General features: G+C 37.6%; 1 protein-coding gene across 2 annotated transcripts in view; it reads left to right on the forward strand.

Annotated features, from left to right (window-relative positions):
* The window catches only part of PRLR (prolactin receptor), a 30832-nt gene extending 10615 nt beyond the window's left edge, over positions 1 to 20217 (forward strand). For both annotated transcript variants that reach the window (XM_075184492.1, XM_075184502.1), the window contains exons 3-9: positions 3872 to 4004; positions 5062 to 5231; positions 8110 to 8279; positions 9997 to 10138; positions 11376 to 11475; positions 13985 to 14054; positions 16164 to 20217. In XM_075184492.1, coding sequence (XP_075040593.1) covers positions 3872 to 4004; positions 5062 to 5231; positions 8110 to 8279; positions 9997 to 10138; positions 11376 to 11475; positions 13985 to 14054; positions 16164 to 17165 — 1787 coding nt within the window. In that variant the 3' untranslated portion in view covers positions 17166 to 20217. The remainder of the gene's footprint in view (positions 1 to 3871; positions 4005 to 5061; positions 5232 to 8109; positions 8280 to 9996; positions 10139 to 11375; positions 11476 to 13984; positions 14055 to 16163) is intronic.
* The last annotated feature ends 936 nt before the right edge of the window (positions 20218 to 21153 follow it).

Genomic DNA, 21153 nt, shown 5'->3' on the forward strand with positions numbered 1-21153 from the left:
CTATGATCATGTGGGTAATGTGGATCATTTCAGAACATTAATTTCATATATTTCTTTAGATCATGATGTGAGATTTTGTGTGATTTCTTCCCGGTGTAATTGTTGCGTATAAATGCAGAGCAGCACTTTGCTCTTGAGCTGAACAGTAGGTGCAAAGGAAACTGGTCATCTCAAGGCCATTAGTGAGTACAAGACAGTCCGATTGTCTGATTCGGAAGAATGATTTTGTGTCTCAGGCTTTGACATTACCTAACTCGCTAATGTTTGATGGACAGAGATTACTATTCCACCAAAGCCAAATTAACTCTTGGCACATACTGGTGTGTGTATTTATTCTACATGTGTTCTGTGCCTTATGCAAAACGTGTTTCTCTTGTTATACACAGTTCATTGCATTAGGTCATTTCATAAAAATAGTGTGTGTGTGGGGGGGGGTTGTACGAAGTGCAACCTTGTTTAAACAATAGGTTTTTTTGTTTTTCTTTGTGTACGTATGTGTGTATATATCTATATAGAAGTGTGTTTGTGGATATATTATTTTTTACAAATTTTTTTTTTTGCATTTTACACCTACTGTTATGCTTAATTATTATACTTGTGTGTATTAGTTTTGTTCTATTCCTGTGACTCTCCGGCGCTGCTGAGTCTGTGTAAACGAACAACGATTTTTGTAGCAGGGAGCAAGATTATCATTAAATTTACCCAGCAAAGCCTGAAGTGAATCCAGTTTTATTTACTTCTCTTGGTCTATCAACAAGACATTATTACACCCGATCTCCAGCCATTGGGGATAATCCTTTCGAAAAAGTCAATATAGTAAACAGGAGAAACTTTATTATTTACCTACTTTTGCCTCCAGTATATAATTACGTTGTGCTCTTTGCTAAGAGAATATTGAGTTACTTTCTAGCCACGTCCCTAATCACTGATGCGTTATTTCAGAAAAGTGTGCTGTGATATTGTGTAAATATGTGACTGCTACTCTTGTATTAATATATCCCTGTGAACTTTTATATTATTCTTTTAAGGCACAGATATAGGGAAGCACCTGGGTACAGAAGTCCTTTCTTACTGAATTAACTTATTTAAATATATATTTATTTATTTTTTGAACCATATTAATAGAAAAAATTTACAGGTCTCAAAAGAAAAGCAACATATCTGATTCTTGTAAAGCATTATGTAGCTAAACATTAAAGGAATAAACCTAAAACGTATTTGTATAGCTGCGCACAGATTATACACAGAAGTATTTGGGACACCCATGGGAATGCAATTGAAAATATAAATTATAGAGCGAATATAATTTCAATTTTAATTATCAGTAATATAATTTTGTATACATTATTTGAAGAGTTTATGAAAGACATTGCTAAAAAGATTCCGTATAAGGAAATCCACTTTCAGTGAAAAGTGTAACCAATTTGTTCAGATTCTATGAAACTCTTCACAACATTTTTATGCAGTTAACACATTTGGGTTAAAGAACAATTGACCTCCTGGGGTAGATTTACTAAACTGCGGGTTTGAAAAAGTGGAGATGTTGCCTATAGCAACCAATCAGATTCTAGCTGTCATTTATTTACTGCATTCTACAAAATGACAGCTAGAATCTGATTGGTTGCTATAGGCAACATCTCCACTTTTTCAAACCCGCAGTTTAGTAAATCTAGCCCCCCGTTTCTGTTTAATACATGTTAGTGCTGCAAACGCTTCTGATCTAAAGACAACTGTTCCAATAGTAGATTGGAAAGAAAGTTCAGGTTCTGAGCTGGGCCAGTCTGAGTCTTGTAGTAATCCGGTAGACCCTACTTGGGGTTCTTGGGGGGAAAATGTTTACTTGGGAGAAGTTGATTGGTTTGAAAAACCTCTTGCCAAAATTTTTTCGTTTAACTGAATGCGCCCTTATCTAACCTATGTTACTGGTGAATCACCACCCATAAATCTTGTAGGGTTGCGTAAATTCTATATATGAAAATAAATTGATTGACTTTATTACATATGTTAATAGACATCATATTTGGGATTTCTAATTCTTTCTCTCTATTGGCCTTAAATCTGCCCATTTAGCTTTTGATCTTAAGAATTTTCAAAAGAGGAGATTGCTGGATGGTAGTAAAGAATTGATTTAAATAATATAAAGGTGTCTATCTACAGGAAAAGTATCGAAAGTGCTGTTTGTTCTTTATCAGAAAGGAAAATGTATCTATTTTTAGGAGAGTTTTGATGATCTTCACACTTGTGGTACCTGGAAACGTTTCAAAGTATATGCCCAGAATTCTGAGTTTCTAGCGCTCCTCTCATGGGATTAAGGGTATATTAGGTCAAAAGACCCCTTTCTTCCTAATACCAGCACGGTGGCTCAGTGGTTAGCACTTCTGCCATACAGCACTCGTGTCATGAGTCCGATTCCCGACCATGGCCTTATCTGTGTGGAGTTTGTATGTTCCCCCCGTGTTTGCGTGGGTTTCCTCCGGGTGCTCCGGTTTCCTCCTTTAGTCTCTCTCGATCTGTGTGTGTGTTAGGGGATTTAGACTGTAAGCTCCTATGGGGCAGGGACTGATGTGAGTTCTCTGTACAGCGCTGTGGAATTGGTGGCGCTATATATGGCTGATGATGAGCACTGAATAAGCAGCGATTTCTATACTTCCAAGGGCTCCCCTTTTTCTTAGATATTTATCCTTTATGATCGGACAGTGGCGATGTCACAGGTTGTAGCGGCATTGATGAAATTAACATCGGAGACGGCAAAGGCTTTTCATGCTGACACTAGACCATAATAGACTCTCTCTAACCTGCTCCAGGGTCCTAAAACCTTTTTCTAAATGAAATCTGTATCTATGGGGTCTTATTTATAATTTGGGCCTTAACTGTATATTTTGGTTTAATATTGCATGATAAAAGGCATCACATGATCCATTATCTTCTGAACTGCTCAAAGAAATCCAGGGCTCAACCTTTAAAATCTCATCAAGAACATTCATGTGGTGTCACTTGGGGCAGCACAGTGGCCTAGTGGTCAGCACTTCTGCCTCACAGCACTGTGGTCATGAGTTCGATTCCTGACCATGGCCTTATTTGTGTGGAGTTTGTATGTTCTCCCTGTGTTTGCGTGGGTTTCCTCCGGGTGCTCCGGTTTCCTCCCACACTCCAAAAACATACTGGTAGGTTAATTGGCTGCTATTAAATTGACCCTAATCTGTCTGTGTATGTTAGGGAATTTACACTGTAAGCCCCAATGGGGCAGGGACTGATGTGTGTTCTCTGTACAGCGCTGCGGAATTAGTGGCGCTATATAAATAAATGGTGATGATGACTATCCTGGAGATGGAAGCTGACCAGATGGTAGATTTATCAGACCTTGACAAAAAAGAAAAGTGGAGGTGTTGTCCATGTATCTAGTACATTCTTAAAAATGTTATCTGGTTGCTATGGGCAACACCTCCATGTTTTGGTTTTTTTTAGAAGATTTGATGAATCTACCCCAAGTGTTGTCTGTCCGTTGTTAATCACGAAAGGGTTTTTCTGTGTATCTTCAAGGCTGTCCGGGCTTCATAAACATTTTTGTTTTTGTTATGCTTAGTATTGAAATCTGTTAACCCTACGTACATGACGTTCTCAGAAGAACAGATGCCACAACTGAGATGCATATTTGCATGTAGACATTTGGGAGCAGCTTCCCATAGTGAGCAGAAAAATCTCTACCCTACACTGATGTCCCGCCCATGACAAACTATGATCGTGAGCATGATCTTACTTGAGTTTGTCTCCCATTTAACTGGTTTTCCTAGAAGTGATGGATCCTGCAATAGTCTTTGCTTATAGTTAATACGGAATTGCTTAAATAACTAACTCTTACCATTTCCTACAGCACAATCCCCACCAGGAAAGCCAGAAGTGACCAAGTGCCGATCTTATGAGAAGGAAACATTCACCTGCTGGTGGGAGCCAGGATCCAATGGTGGACTTCCAACCAACTACACCCTGATATACTGGACTGAAAAGTAAGCATTGTGTCTACTAAATATGGCTAGAGATAAAAACAATTTTTAGATGAATTGCTTGAACTGAAGACATTCTCATGATGTTTGAAATATATACGCTCCTTTTTAAAGAGTCAAAGTAATGAAAAATAAAAAAAAAAACAACAAAAGATATGTAATCCAACAGTTTATTAAATTTATTTTATATCTAGAAATATTAGCCAAACATTTGTTTATCATTACACTAAATAGGCCATACACACACAACAAAATGACATGGGAAAGGTTAGTCACACAGTTATCTACGTCTGATCTCAATTGTAAGTGGTTAATTCAATTTGGCCGCGTTATTCTAGGAATAATGAGGCCTGCGCACTATTAACGTTAGTATGGTAAAAGTGCACAGTATTACCTTTAATACGGTAATTTTAATGCTGATTTTTGCTCGCATCCTCGGGGCGGCGAGTAAAAATCCAGGTTAAAATTACCGTATTAAAGGTAATACTACTAACGCTGCGTTAATCCTAGACTAACGTGGACTAATTGAATCTGCCCCTAAGAATCAACCCAACAAGTTTGGGGGACTCTTGTTGATCTGCTCTCTAACACGCTTTCTATTTATCTTTTTGTACACTGCATTGTACATTTTTATAATTTTATATAGTTTTGTCCTGGTTTTATAATTTATTTGTACGTCCACTTTATAAATGATTATTGTCACACTTTAAATCCTTTTCTATATTTTTTTTTATTTGTTTATACGCAAACATTTTATTGTACTCAAAGCGATTAAAACAGTCTACAAATGGACAAAGCAATGAGGACTACCAATGGATATGGCTCCTGTACCGCTTGTGGATCAATTTCTCTTCTTAAATAACCCCCCCTTTTTTTTTTTTTCCTTTTTTTTTTTTTTTTTTTTTATTAACCTAATCAGACTTTTTATAATATCAACAAAATTACTTTTGTTTAAAACATTTTGTACTTGCGTGTTTCACGTTGTACTGCTTGTGCAGCAACATTTAATGCATAGTATTAGTATTGCATTGTAATGTTTGTGGGTATTGTTATATTCCAGGAACGACACACATGCTGAGTGTCCAGATTATCACGCTTCAGGTCCCAACTCCTGTTACTTCGATAAAGCGCATTCCTCCATCTGGTTGTACTATTTTGTGTATGTGAAGGCAACGAATGCACTTGGGTCGAACATGTCCGAGGTCTTTCGGTTCGAGGTAGTTCACATAGGTAAGAGGTTACACACCACACGTAGCTGCACAGAATATTTATTGATTATTTATTTTCACAAAGAGGTCTCCATGGTTCACCTGGTCTCTTATGATAGGACAAGCCGTGGTTTTAAACACAATATACATTGCTGTAAACAAACCAGAGTTTACTGACATGTGCAGGTAACCCCCTTTAGTGCCTTACTGTCCCTTTTAGTGACCTCAGACTTGTCCACAAAAACAGCATTTATAGTATGTGCATTGTATGCAGCACTCTATACTGATTTTGTATCTGTGAATTCAGTCATTATGGTAACACAATCTTTAGTTTCTTCTAAGTGCTACAATTTATGTGTCCCAGGCATTTCATTTTCTGCATCCTCCTCCTATTGATGTCCACCTTCTGCAAAATAAATTGAGATTTCTTATGTCCCAATAAGTAGAGATGCTCTAATTTCAAACCGGTTGGAAATTTGATTGCGTTTTGCCAATTTGATGGCCATGACAATGTGTTTGGTACAATCGTCAATAATGATTATAGACTTGCGGCAACATTCAGCTCGGTCACACTCTAACAAAGTTTCAACGATCTCGCCTTGCTGAATATGGCTTCACGTGATTACCGGGCAAACCGCTATTTTCGGCAAGACATCACATCACCCTCCCTCTTGAACGTGCATTGGGACTTTCTGATATGGTGACTTCATTAAATCATGTGTTAGAATGAGTCACTGTCGACGCTTTTGGGCCTGGATAACTTGAGTTTACAAAAGAAGAAATATCAAATAAATGAAGCTTCAAATTAAACGGTGTAACCTCTGAATATATCCAGTATGCAACCTTATGCAGAGTCTATATTCCCAGAAGAGGTTGACCAGCTCGTGACACACCCGCATTTCAAATTCTTCTAGAGTTGCACAATATGGCATATGGTAGTGTACTGCAGGTGGGCAAGTAACCTATCTGAGTATGTGGGCCCTGTGGATCTATGTGTGTGGATAAGAGAGAACTTATATTGAAATATTATGCTAGCTCTAATATTTCAGGGAATCTGATGTGCGCACAGAACCATCTCTGACCTCAGGGGAGTGTATGAACACTGTCAACAATTTTTCTTTTATTTTTTTTAGAAATATTACTCAAGTAAGAACTAATGTGTGAATTTAAAAACCATTGCAGCATATTCACGAAAATGAGAGCCCTACTTCTATGAACATCCTATCTTACTGCGGTAGCTGGAGGGAGAAATAAAACCAGAGACCCTTAATATATATTTAGGCACATTGAATGTGAAACGTAACTCCTGGTGCTCTATGGGTTAATTGTGGGAGAAAAAAAAATGTGATTCCTGTAACACAGCTAGGCCTCAATTAGGTGAGCAGTAAATGCAATTAAAGGGTGTAGATTGCACCTAGACAAACGATGTTGCAATGCTAATTTTTTTTTTTTTTTCGTTTTTCATGCACACTCTTACTGGGCAACTTTATTTTCCACCGATTTAGAGTTGAGCTAAGACACGCCTCCTTCCATCTCTAATTCTGTCCGCACATTTTCAGTTTGACACTCCTGCAGCACAACATGGCTTTGCCAAGGTGCAAAATTGTACAGTCTAATTGGATTTACTTCTAAATGCTGCCAGTTGCTTTCTAACTGATATAGCTTGTGTCCTTGAGCCAATGTACCACCTATGCCTGCTTTTCTATAATTGGGTTTTACAACCTTTTGGCGTGTGTGTGTGTATAAATATAATAATAAACATGCTTTAAGTCGCACCACAGTGGTTTAAATAGCTATTTGCACTTTCAGTGATCTAAATAAAACTATCTATTTTAGATCTGAATGTTCCTCTTGAAAAAAGATGTTGAGATTAGCTTCATGGAAATAAGTGCCTGTAAAGCCTCTATTTAACATTGATATATAGCAAAGGCTGTGTATTGCTGAGATGAATAACATAGTTGAAATAACTGAAGGATTTATAGCTTAAATATGCCAATAAGCTCTCTTCCATTCATCTTCAGCAGGCTGCAGCGCTAGGAGCTAGATGCTTCTGTACAGAAACAGGCAGGTGGTGATTCACAGTTGTACAGTCTTGCCCTGCTCAAATACTGTGAAGATTGGAAGTCGAGAATAGCGCAGCAATGTCACAGCAGCTCAAATGACTGCAGTCTGAGCTTTTTGTCCTGTATCCGATCCCATTAGGTAATAAAGTTGTAAAGGATGCAGGAGGAGCTTTAGTTGGAGTTGAGTGGGTAGGTAACTCTTTATTAGATGTGAAGTGTCAGGTTAACAGTGAGCCATATATGGTATGTTCATATCTGAAAATAAAACTTTGGGGGTTCTGTAAGCGCACTGTAATAGAAAACACAAAAGGGACAAATTTGTAGTTAGCACTGGTCCACACTAGTATTTATCATCTTATTGTCCTAGATACATAATCTGGTATTGGTACTATATTTTGAACAATACAGCCAACCTCTCAACTCAAAGCTCCAGTTCCTTGTTTCTTGTGAGCCCTACACTCGCATCTCTACCCAAAATACCAATTTAAATGTAGTTACAATGAATGTGTATTGAAAATGTATTTCTTCCGTGTTCCGAAAGCATTTGTCCCACTGACATTCTTCTTATATTACATCGCAACTTGACGAGAGCCGTTTCCTCTGTAAGACAATGAAAATACTGGTTGCCAGACAGCGATTACAATTCAGCTTAATGTTTGTATTTCAAGGTAGAAATAACTATTTTATTTAGGCTGCTGGCCAACCCTCATTGGAGCCAATTGAGAAATGTCTGAAAATTTTAATTTTTGTGCCTTGATATCTTTTTGTCTTGTGGTGTATGTGTTTATATCTTTCTATGTCTTCCTTTTTGCTAAAATTCAGTCTTTATCCTTGTAGTTCAACCCTATGCTCCCAGAAACCTGACCGTCGCATACGAGGGCAACAAATCCAGTTTACCCTATCTGTTGGCAAAGTGGATCCCGCCTGAGAAAGCTGATGTTAAAATGGGCTGGCTGACCCTTCAGTACGAGGTGCGACTGAAGGATGAGAAGAAGCAGGAATGGGAGGTAAGAATGGAGATGTTACATTCTGAGTACATGACACTGACGTGTGTGCAGGTTGTCTGGCATCTCCTGCTGATACTTTGCATCATTTTATGGGAAAAACCTTTTTAATTGAGGAAAGAGCAATGATGGGCTGTAACCGTACTGATCGGAATTTTGGAGCCTGGTGTTGTGACTAATGAAAGTGGATATCTGGTTGCTATAGGTAACAGCAGATGTGCAATGAGTAATTCAAATGTTATGAAGAGGTCTCAAATTTGTGGTTTGACAGTTGCTGTTCAAGGTGCACTATCTGATCATGAGAAAAGTGTGAGGTTTTTTTTTCAGGTTTCTTTTATTTTTTGTATTTAAATATTTTTAAGAATTCAAGTGGGTTTTTGGGGTGTAAAGGGGAGGGGGGTTGAAATGCAAACACTACTTTGAACTACTAGTGGTTTTGGTTTTTTTCCTCCAATTTTTTATTTGTAACCGGTCAAATTTGAGAAAGTCCATTTAAAACTTTTAAATTCGTGTACCAAATCGTCGAAGCCATTAGAACACCAATACACGGGCCGTTTCAATACTTTGTGTGCATGGAAACCTGAAAATAGTGTCCCTTGTTTATGTTCCGTCTCTAGATAGACATTTCATGCACTCGGCAGGCTGATTAGTCCCTCCTGCTCCTCCTCCTTCCCTGTTGTAGATATAGATGGGATAGACCAACACCCTACCGGAAAACGTGTGACGCACCAACAATGTTCTTTGTTTTTTTAAAGGGACTTTATTAAACTCCGCATTCATTTTTGTGTGGAATATCCAAAGTATAACCGGTTACCAAAGGTTACCTACCTAGAGCCTGGTGTTAGGCTCTCCAGATAGTGGTGGTGGGTACGCCAAAATCTTTGTGGGATTCACCATATAGGCACGGCGTTCAGGATCAGATATTTATTGTCTTTACATTTTGAGTAGAATGCAGAACACCGTTCAAGGATCAATATATCTATAAATAGCTGTCAGTGTAAAATGATGCTTTGATGATCATCTTTTATTTGTAAGACGCCACAACACTCTGCAGCACTGGACGGTCAGTGTAACATATAAAAACAAGTCCTGTATAAGAACAGAACAAGAGCATACAAGGGTTAACAAATAAGCCGCCGATGTGAGACAGAGAGATTAGAGAGGGGTCCTGTATGTGAGCGCTTACAATAATCATCCTCCTTTATTTATATAGCGCCAACATATTCCGTAGCGCTTTACAATTGGGGAAAAACATAGTAAACTAATAAACAAACTGGGTAAAACAGACAGAGGTGAGAAGGCCCTGCTCGCAAGCTTACAATCTATGGATCTTGAGAATTTAAAATAACGCGGGATCCAGAGAACCATTGAAGACGGGTGGCACAGTGATTAGCACTGTTGCATCACAGCGCTGTGGCCATGGGCACAGTCTGTGTGGGATCTGCATGTTCAGCCCTAATTTTGAGGTCTGGTTTTTTTTTGTTTTTTTTTTTAAGGTACTCTAGATTCTTCCCACAATTCAAAATTAATAAATAAGTTAATTGGCTTCCAAGAAAAATGAACCCAAGTCTGTGTGTGGTTGAGAATTTAGACTGTAAGCTCCACTGGTGAGAAGGATTGATGTGAATGGTTGGTAGTTCTCTGTAGAGTGCTGAGTAATCTGTCATCTTCTGCTTTTTCTCTTGTATTGGATGAACAATGTTCACTTCTCACATTACAGAACCATATAGTTGAGCAGCAAACCAAGTTGAAGGTTTTTAGCTTAACTCCTGGAGAGAATTATGTGGTCCAGGTTCGGTGCAAGGCTGAAACTGGATTTTGGAGTCTGTGGAGCGAGGAGAGTTATATTCAAATCCCTGGAGGTACGAATATGTCGGGGTGTGCATGATGCCCGCAATGCAGCTGTATGTAAAAAAAACCAAAAAAAAAAACCCCGTAATTAGTAAGCTCCCATTAACTTAACTAACTTTTATTATGTAATTCGCATTATGCTACCTAAAAGGAAATAAAGTTCTACAACTGCTTCTGTGAGATGTACAAAACACAATATAGGTATAGTGCAACCATTTCCCACAAGAGATTATTATTTAAAAATAAATAATTTAAATCCGTGATTTAAAGGAAATATGTAGTAAACTGTGACTTTAGAACCTTTTGAAATGGTTATTACAATGTTACTTCAGTAACCAACCACAAATATAAAGCTTTTGTTCTCCCTGAAAAACTATATAAAAAAAACAAGAGAGGAAAACCTTAAACTATTTAACTATATATGGTTGTGCAATATTTGTAAGTTGAGAGAATGAGACAATTTGTGTCAGCTGAACCTCTCTTCAAAATCATGCTACCCCTTTATAATACATACATGTGCCTCCAATAACTGTTGTGCTTTCAATAATGTTAAAAAGGATAATGATCAATAGTTGATAAAGTAAATACTTATTTTACAAATATATTAAGAGTGATTCTAAACGTGATGCATATCAAGCAAGTTATATGTGTCAAAGCTGTGGTACTAATGAGTGTCTAACACCTAGCTTATTTTAATAGATATCAATGAATACTATTTCCGCTTTATTTCAAAAGATTGTTAAAAGCAATAATAATCAAATATTCACAATTGTGTTTTATCTGTAAGAAAGATATACGTATGCATACTGGTTAAAACGCCCAGAATCCAGCCCTATTTCAGTGTATCCAGTTATATAATGTATGAATGAAACAAAATTGGCTCTTTAATGATTTTATTAAAAAAAATATTTCTTGGATGAAGATTTAAATTTGTGATATTAAGCCAATATTTCTAATTTCAGTAAATCAATTGGCAAATATTTTATTTCTGGACCAAAAAGGGATTAAGAGAATACCAAACAAAGTTATCCTATTTAGTTATTTTTGAGATTTTTACAGACTTGACCGGTTCTACTTTTTGAACAATGACCTGGAAGGATGGTCCTGTGATATTACATATTTTTCTTTTCTTTTTATTTCCCCTCACACAGGCACCATATATATTTTTTTAATAAATCATTCCCTAATTTTGTATTTAAGTCCTTAAGTATATCTGAATAACCAATAATGTGACTTTGTCTGTCCTAGATGTAAAGAAACAAGATCTGACGCTGTGGATTTCCATCGCTGTTCTGTCCGTTATAATTTGTTTGACAATGATTTGGACAATGGCTCTGAAAGGATGCGGGTAGGTGACTGGGAGGCCCAGTGATTGGTTGGTACTTAACTAGATAACTGAATGTTCTGACCTTGTTCAAATTGGCCTCTTAAACTTATTTGTTCACATTGGACCCAGATCCTTGCTTGGGCCATATGGTAGGATTCTAAATCTTACAAATCATTAGATGGAACAATGGTTCTGTATCAAGCTCCGCTCGGTGCACTGATATGTTGTCTTCCAAGAGCAATGGGGGGGGGGGGGGGGGCGGGCTATAACCAAGTTTGCTTTAACGCTACAATTCTCTGACTTCCCTATTTTTTTTATTTTTTTTTAACTATTTATTTTGAAAAATAGCAGTCATGTACAGATAAGAATCAACAATTGGTACATTTGCAGGGCAAGAAACAGAAAACAATACTTATCATGGGCATATGTCAATGGAGCAGAACATATTTGAGTAGCAAATATACAAAATAGCCAGAGGCTATCAATAAACAGACAGATAAGTATACAATTGTTATCCAGAATGCTCAAAAAACTATAACTTATTATAACAATATAATGTGGGTGGGGGGGTGGGGGGTGCCGGTCGCCACCGAGATTGAAAGAAGAAGAGGACATACTTCTTTTTATCCACACAAATCCTTACCCTTATCTTTCCCTTTTTTAAGAAGAGAAACAAATAAATATAAGAGGGGCTACAAAAGTTTCAAAGGAGGATACTACTCAGATTCTCTGGGAAGGGAAACGGCAACAAGAGTCAAGTCAGGCCACCTATGAGGATAGGGAGTCTTTTTAGGAGGAAGGAGTTGGTACAAGAGGTATGGGGTTATAAGTAAAGCCAAGGAGCCCAAATCTGGTGGAATTTATCATCCTTATCATGCAGGTGGTAAGTAATCTGCTCCATCCGGGCGATAAACCAGATATAGGATCGCAGGGCCGCCATAGTGGGGGGGATCAACTTCTTTCCAAGACTTAGCTACTAGGCATCGCACAGCAGCAGCCAGGACATGGGAGGCTAATTTTGCAGACTGTCTATCATCCTCAATCAGAAGGTAACAGAGAAGAAAAGACCATGGGTCTTTCTGGACAGGGCATGGAAGGAGGGAGGAGAGGAGGTCCCTAACTTGATCCCAAAAGGAGGATATTTTAGGGCAGGACCACCAAATATGAAAAAAGGAACCCATCTGGCCACAACCCCGCCAACATAATGGAGAACTAGAGGGGAACATTTTAGTGAGTTTGTCGGGTGTGTAGTACCACCTATAGTATACTTTATACACATTCTCCTTCACCAAAGTGGAAATAGAGCTGGTGGCGACTTGATCCCTTATGATTTCCCAATAATCCTCCTCTGGGGGGGGCCCAGATCTCTCTCACACTCCCTCTCATGCCCACCGCCCGGAGGTAAAAGTGCATTGAGGATTAGGCTGTAGATAGAGGAGATCGTGCCCCTACCCAAAGGTGAGGAGAGACATAGGGATTCGAAGGGAGACCTAAGAGAGGGGAGAGGAGCACCCCCGAGGAGAGAGCCCACAAAGTGTCGTATCTGGAAATATTCATAGAATTTAGGATGGAGACTTGGATATTTAGAGCATAGAACATCCCAGGAGATAAAGGCCCCCTGAAATAATAGGTCTCCTGACTTCCCTATTTTAAAAGGCGTCTGGCGTAAAATTTCATTTATATGCTATATATGGGCTGTTTTGGGGGTTTTTTTTGTCTTTTTTTTAATTTATTTTCAACTTTTTTTAATGGATTTGTTCAAAAACGTTAGAACAAAAAATTAAAATACAAAACTCCATTTCCAACAAAATAAAAAACCTCTTTCCAGCATGACCCTCATGAACCAGTCCCCCACTTGTGAAACACTGGCGTTGGCATCTGTCATCTCTGCTAATATTGTTTAATATGTACATCCCCGGTATTAGCCCAGCAAAGGATATCTTTTACTCTTAAATAAGTTTGTTTGTTTTATTTTTTGGGAGTTTTTCTTTGCTCACTTGCATCCCTGAGTGATTTCCCCCCCCCCCTCCCCCCTCCATTAACCCCTTGGATTTCTGGCGAATGCAATGCATATGCTTTTGCTTGAAGTGTTTCCACATATTCAGTTCAGGGTTCTGGTGAACTGCATGTAGGCAAGTTTCTATTTCATGCAAAGCAGGTGGGGAGGGGGAGAGACTGAGAAGACATTTAATAAAACAAAAAACAACTAGTGACCTCTTCCGGCAAATGCAGGATTTGGTTGAATGTACAGTTAAGAACTGATTTTAATGGATATGTCTCCAAACTTTATATTTGTCTAGGGTGAATTGTATTTCCTATGTTAGTAAATGCATACGCCTCTGGCCAGTTACTACTTTAAAGCAAAAATAACTTGTAAAGGAGCCGATCCCACCTTCATCTTTTTAGAAAAATCTAAAAAAAAAAAAAAAAAATTCAACCTTTTTAATGTTTAAATGTCATGCATGAATTATATACACACAATACGATTATTTTGACTCCATATCTTCAGTAAAATATATTCTTTCTCTAGTTGGATATCCTGCATATGTCCTCCTGTTCCTGGACCAAAAATTATGGGATTTGATACCCAGATCCTTAAGGTAAGTTGCTTTTATTTGTCTGCCATGTCTTAATTGTATTTACATAGCAGAATCTTTATATGCTGTATTTGTTGTTGTTTTTGTTTTTTGTGTGTTATGCTTTTTGGTTATAATTTTTTCTTATTTTTTTTTGCATTAATTTACACTTGTATTTAAACACATTTATTAAAACAAATTGAATGTCATGTTTTGTATTAGTATAGCTTAAAGTTGTTTTTGTGATTTTATTTGGTTTTCTATCTATATTGTTTATTAATTAATTCCTATTATTCAAATTAACCTCTCTGTAAGGAGAAGGGACGTCTGGAAAATGAGCTTTACTGATCAGCCCTGTAAGTCAATGCCCCACCCACAGGGTTTATAGGACATGATACTGGTTTCTTACAACATAGAACAGACACATGCAGACAGCTCTGTTCCATTCTTCTTTGGCATCATCAGTGGAGGACATGTTCCGGTTAACAGAGGCTTAGTCAAATGTGTTTCTCACGGTGCAATGACATTCCTAATAAAAAAATTTTTTAGAAAAAGGAAATAAATCATAGGGAGAATAGGTATTGCAAACACTAAAAACATAGTACAGTGTGTGTATATGGATATGTATGTGTGTATATATGTGTATATATATATATATATATATATGTATGTATGTATGTATATAAGTTAACCCGTGCATGATACTCATGCATTCTAGTCAAATCAAGCTACTTAAGGTGTTAAAAAGGTTCTTGTCATGAATTTGGGCAGTAGCCCAGGTCTCAACCACCAACCACTCCCCACTGTCACCCCCGGCAACCACCAACCACTCCCCACTGTCACCCCCGGCAACCACCAACCACTCCCCACTGTCACCCCCGGCAACCACCAACCACTCCCAACTGTCACTTCTCCTTCAAGAAATATATATATATATATATATATATATATATATATATATATATATATATATATATATATATATATATATATAAATTTTAAATCTTTATAAACACTTTTAACAATTAACAAATTAAATTAACAAATTAAAAACATCTTAGTATACCAAATTTCAGCCCTTTCTGAATTTTTTTTTCCCACACACACTAAGAATTTAGTAGGTCAGTGTATAACTCTGCCCAGCAGGTAGCGCTGCAGCTTGGTTTTATTTTCTCCACACACAGACAGACTAACACACGCCACTAGACATTTATATATTAGAGATAGATATAGATATAGATAGATAGATATATATATATATATATATTATAAAATCTATCCTTTTTATGAACATTTTGAGTTTACTTTATATTGAACCTGATCTTGGCTAAAAAAAATTATGAAGGATACACAGTATTGTGCATGGGTCCTGTTGCCATGAAAACACTTCTTGCTCTCTTGGTCGATAAGTACACGATTTGTCACAATGCTACATATTAGTTTATATCTTAGTTTATAGCAATACTTCATTATGTCTTGTTTATTACCGCTTATAAAAAGTCAGACAAAATAGAAGCAAAACACTTCATTTATAAGGTAATTTTATTTGCTTTCAGCACTATGAAATATATAATTGTGGCAGCTCCAAGTTTATAAAACAGTGTTGGCCATCAGGTGGCCCTCCAAGCCTTCACCTGCGGCCCCCCCAGCTATCTAAAATGCCTGCTGATGTTAGATGTCACTTTCTTATTTAAATGTATTGTTTCACCTCATTACTGAGATTAAGGGTAAATGTGCGGCCCTTGAGGACCATCAGTGTGGCCCCTGTAGGGTATCTGGTTGCCTATAACTCTTTAAACTATGCAGTTTTTAGAGTGTGTGAAAGTAATACATGGTTCATCTATATTTGCAAAGGTATGAGTAGATGGCTCTTGGTGTGTGTCCAATGGCATTTCTTCATGCCCCAGTAGAATGTTCTATTTCAAGTGTTGAACAGAAGAGAGTTTAAGTCTGTGCAAAGTCAGTGTCTTCCTATACAAAGATCATGACTTTGGCATCTGTCTTCTCGTTCTTTCACCACTCAAAACCAGGAACGGAGAAGACCAAACTGTATAAAGATGCCAGTTGAACCTTTATTAAAAGTGTTTTAATCACCATTGGTTTAAATTTAAAATTGTTTGTCTTATTTGTTAGAATGGAAAATCTGAAGACTTGTTGAGTGCTCTCGGCTGCCATGGATTCCCTCCTACCTCAGACTGTGAGGATCTTCTGGTGGAATTCTTAGAGGTGGATGACAGCAAAGAGCACCTAATACCTAGTCCGGAAAGAGAACTGCACAGCCAACAGAATAAAGTCTGCCCTGTGGATACAGACAATGATTCTGGCCGCGGAAGTTGCGACAGTACCTTTGCTCCCTCCGAAGGAAGTAAAGACCAAAGGGTCCTCTCGCAGGGTTTTGAGAGTGCGGAAAGCGGTGTTCATGAACATCCTGCAACAAAATGTCCTTGGCCGCTCCAGAATGAAATGATGGCCACCATGTTTTCAAATTTCAGTGACAAGTCCTATATTTGGTCTGATGGCATGACCTCTGGCAACCAGTCTCCAAAGTCATCCTACCATAATATCACAGATGTTTGCAAGATGGCTCTTGACGCCATGAATGCCAATTTGTCAACATTTTTAATGCCAAATGAAGAAAAGAGCCAACCAAGGTATTTTAGAACTGTAGAGAACATTGATGAGGAGAACCTCAACAAACAGAAGGACTCTGGAGATTTGCATTCCAAAGGTGTTGACATTGATGCGCTACACTTGTTGCTTAATAGGAAGACCTCCTTCATGCCTCCTCAAACAATGGACTATGTGGAAGTCCATAAAGTTAACCAAAATAATGCACTGGCATTATTACCGAAACACAAAGAAACTGGCATCAGAACGGACCAATATTCAATACTTGTTCCAAACAGGGAATATTCAAAAGTTGAGAGGGTGGAGGGTGACAATGTTTTATTTTTAATGCAAAATCTAGAAGCTCAAGTAAGTCCTGTGAGTGGTGATGCTATGAAGGAGTTCTTTGAAAAGCCCCGTCAGAACCAAGCTGAAAAGCTTGTGGGCTTTAACAAACCCGTCCGAAATGAAGGTGAAATTCAGACTGCTGGAATGGGTTATATGGATCCCTCAAGTTTTTTCCCCTGATCCTCTCTTTTAAAGTGTGCTTGTCTCTTTGCACACACTGGAGGGCAGCCTTTTTGAGGTCTGACCAAATATTTAACCCCTCCGTTCATTAGGAACTGTTGACGTCATTGTGGCACTTTTATGCTTCAGTGATGTCACTATCCTAAAGGGGCGTTGACGGGCTGCATTCTGATAATTGACTCAGACAACAAACTGGCTGCATCATGCATTTTTGCATTGATGAATTATCAGGTAACTTTGCACAGTAAAATCCAGGTTTGATGTGTAGATCTAGTTGTTACAGTGTTTGTCTGCTTAGACCACCAAGTTAAATGACTTCCCCTCCCCCCCTCCTTTAGTCCAAGGCAGAACAAATTATTTTAAGTGAGAATATTTAATTTTTAACTACCTTGTACTTTTGTCACTTTATCTTTAGCGGTGTAAACACTAAAGGCTTATTGAATAACTTGGCGCATGCAAAGCAACTGCAGTCAAGTCGGATATTTTGCTTTCATTCGTCTCTTGCAGTAATTGAGAGCTCTAATCTGATTTGGTTATGATTTATCACACGTTTTGTGGCATTTGCACAGTGCTTTCAAATAAGTCATTCATTAAGAGCAATTGTTTTGTGAAGCTATAAAGGGATTTGCTGTAGTCACTGAAAATTTGCATTGAGCAAAGGAAGTAAAGCATTCTAAAATAAAATGCATATAATATCTGTTATACATTGACAACCATGGCAATGTTGCTGTACTTAATTTGCTATTGTTTTCAGTTGTTTTTGGGAGAGAGGTGTTCGTTTTAGTTTAACTCCATACATTGAAACTGCCCACAAGGGGATGTATCCACAGAGTATTTTTAAAATGTGTAAATTATTTTTTACAGTATATTGGCCACACCAAGAGTACTTTATTTGCTTTACAGTCATGCAATAGCAACTCCTGTCTTCTGACTTTGTCTCTAGACCACAGGTGTGCAATTTGTGCTTCTCCAGTTGCTGTGGAACTACAACTCCAAGCATGCTCTGGGACTTGTAGCTCTACAACAACTGCAGAACCCCCAACTTGCTGCTATAGCCTATAGCTAGTACTGACTTCTCCATAGTCAGAATCTATAGCGGGGACACCTGCTGGCATTAAGAAGGGTACTTCAGTGCATTAAAAACCTCAATAAAATCATACAGAACTTTTGTTTCCAAGGGTAGGAGGTGAACTACAATGAATCTTGCTTGGAAAAAAGAGTCACTTTATAGTCTATATTTACATCTATTTGTTAATAGTGATGCTGAGCTTTCTATGTGCACCTTAAATGTTGACATTTCTCATGTATTTTTCACTAATGACGTACCTTAGATAAGTACTGTAGCTCTGATACAGTGATATAAGTTTAAAACCAATACATCCCAAAAGCATCTTTCATAAAATTTAAGATATACAGAACCTTAGATATCAATGTGGAATTATAGACGATCCTCTAAAATTGCTGTGCATGTGCCCTTAAAATTGATTTAGGCACTTACTTCCAAGTACATTACAGTGGGATAATACATAGTAAACATGTTGTCAAATTTATAGAGAAACGATTTATGTACAGCTAAACAAAAAAACTTTAAAACATGTATTGATTTTAAATTTAGTTGGAGACTCCCTGTTTCATCAGAATTTAAATGCTATTGATATATAGGGTCTTTGTTTTTTTTGTTTTTGTTTTTTAGCAATGCATTGTTTTTTTTTAGTATTATGTAACGCTGTTATTCCTTACTTTTTGTTTTATAATGTTTTACTTTATACCTGGCCCAAATCCTGATGCACTTTTATTTTTCCTGCTGTTTCACGGCAGACTATAACCAAATCAGACCTTGCCCATCATTACTGATGGGAACGATTTAACCATGGCCTTACTGTAAATAGTAAAACAATGCTTGTTTAATATAAATAAGAGCCTCTATGTATATTTCAGATACTTTATTCTATAGCATTTTAAACACAAAGTATTTCATAAAGTCAGGTTTTAATGTTTGAAAACACAAGAATTCACAATTTTGATTGCAAGCAGAAAAATACGTTTAGAAACCCCCAAATGTCTGTGAAAGACCTCGATATGCAGTGTACGTGTCTATTAGTACAAAATGCTTTTTTAAACATGTTCTAAACTAACAAGCTTTAAGTGGATCGGTTTCCTCCTAAAACCCACAATGGTGATTATAAAACATTGTATAAGGATTTGTCTAGTACCACACGGTCCAATTATGTACACGAGGGAAGGCAGCACTAGTGTTAAATCTCAACCATCAAAAGAATTATACAATAGTCCCTGGAACTTTGAAACTATGTTGGACAGCCCTGAATTACTACGCTAAAAGCATACAAAGTTTGTGACAACCTTTGTTGTAGAACTAAAAGTCCCAACTGACCCAGGCTGCCGGAGTTACACAACCTGGTAAAGCCTATTCAACCAGAAGTTATAGTTGCGTGAGCTGTTTCATTTTTTAAACTTCTAGAATTCCTGTTGAGTTACCTGTTCCTTGTGCATAGACCACCACCAAGATTATGGGTTGCTACCTGCAGGGAAACGGACGGGCGTCTAGACATTCAATTTTCAATACAGGACAAGAAAGATATATCCTATATTTGTGGTTTAAAATGTGTTTCTTTGTTTTGTTTTTGTTTTTCTTCAATTTGTCTGTGCAGGAACAAACGGTGCCCGTGTTCTTACGTAGCCATATACCCTAGTTCCTCCTGTAAAATTCCCAAACTTGTTACAACTTATTCTATCATTGGATATTTATCTTTTTCAAAAAGTACATAGATGTTTTAAAAAAATAAATAAATTAATAAATAAAACCTATTTATGATACAGAATATGAATGGTATAAATAGTTGTAAACTTTCTACAGATTATTTTTACTCGCCCCAGTTATGCACCTTGTAGAATCTATATTGCATAATAAAAATGGAATGTTTTATTTAAAAATCAAACCTGATGTACTTTTAAATTGCCAAACCTCAAACTGAAATTCTATGTGCTCTGTACGGTGTTGCTTGTCCTGCTTTATAAACAAACGTGTACAACATTTGTTGGTTCTTTCAGTGTTTTTATATGCGTACAGTGGTTCACATTGCTGACTGTGTAAATTGAGGTATGTTTTATCTCCTAAAATGTATTCAAGTGGCCTTCCTTGTGAACCGATCACCTCTTCAGTATATTATGCAAACTGCATTTCTGGTAATTATAGATTAAAAATATTAACACTAAAATCTATTTTAATGATATAATAATTTTTATGGCTGGAATAGTTAAAATGTATGCTTCAATTGCCTTTGGGGGGGGGGGGGGAGTGCCTTTGGGGGGGGGGGGGGGAGAGAGACATGGGTACAGCTCCATTCTGCTTTACTAACTAATGTGTTAGTTTGTCATATACAATTTTATTTTTTCCCTTCCTTATTAGAGTCCTTATTAACTTGTCTCACAGTGATGAGGATGTATGAGGAAACATTTAGTGATCAAGCCCGTGTGTGACATTTTTACTCGCTTAAGATGCTTTCTGTGTAACTTATACCATAACTGTTTTTAAAGGTTAAAATTAAGGTAAACACTGTTTCTTTATGTCCTTGGGGTCCCACGTTCCACCCATTTCTGTGCCTTAGTAAATGTCTGTCAAGACTATCTTCACTTTCGGCTAGACAGGGAGGAAAGCCTCACCAGACTTCGCCAGACATGGGAGACCCTCCAGATCAGGTGGACCCCCAGACACAAGGTGACACTAGTATAGTCTATTTAAATATTCAACCTTTGTATAGCACCAGCAAATTGCACAGTGCTTCAGAGAATGCTTAATCACTCACGTCCGTCCCTGGCCCAGTGGAGCTCGCAGTCTATTCTCTACTAAAATAGGGTTCATTTCATTACGAGCCAATTGTCCAACCAGTAGGTTTGTGGACTCTTGGACCCATGCAACCAGAAGGAGAACATACAAACTCCACTGTGCCATTGCGCTGCCCCGTACTCC

Source organism: Mixophyes fleayi, chromosome 1, assembly GCF_038048845.1.
Source record: "Mixophyes fleayi isolate aMixFle1 chromosome 1, aMixFle1.hap1, whole genome shotgun sequence".
Lineage (NCBI taxonomy): Eukaryota > Metazoa > Chordata > Amphibia > Anura > Limnodynastidae > Mixophyes > Mixophyes fleayi.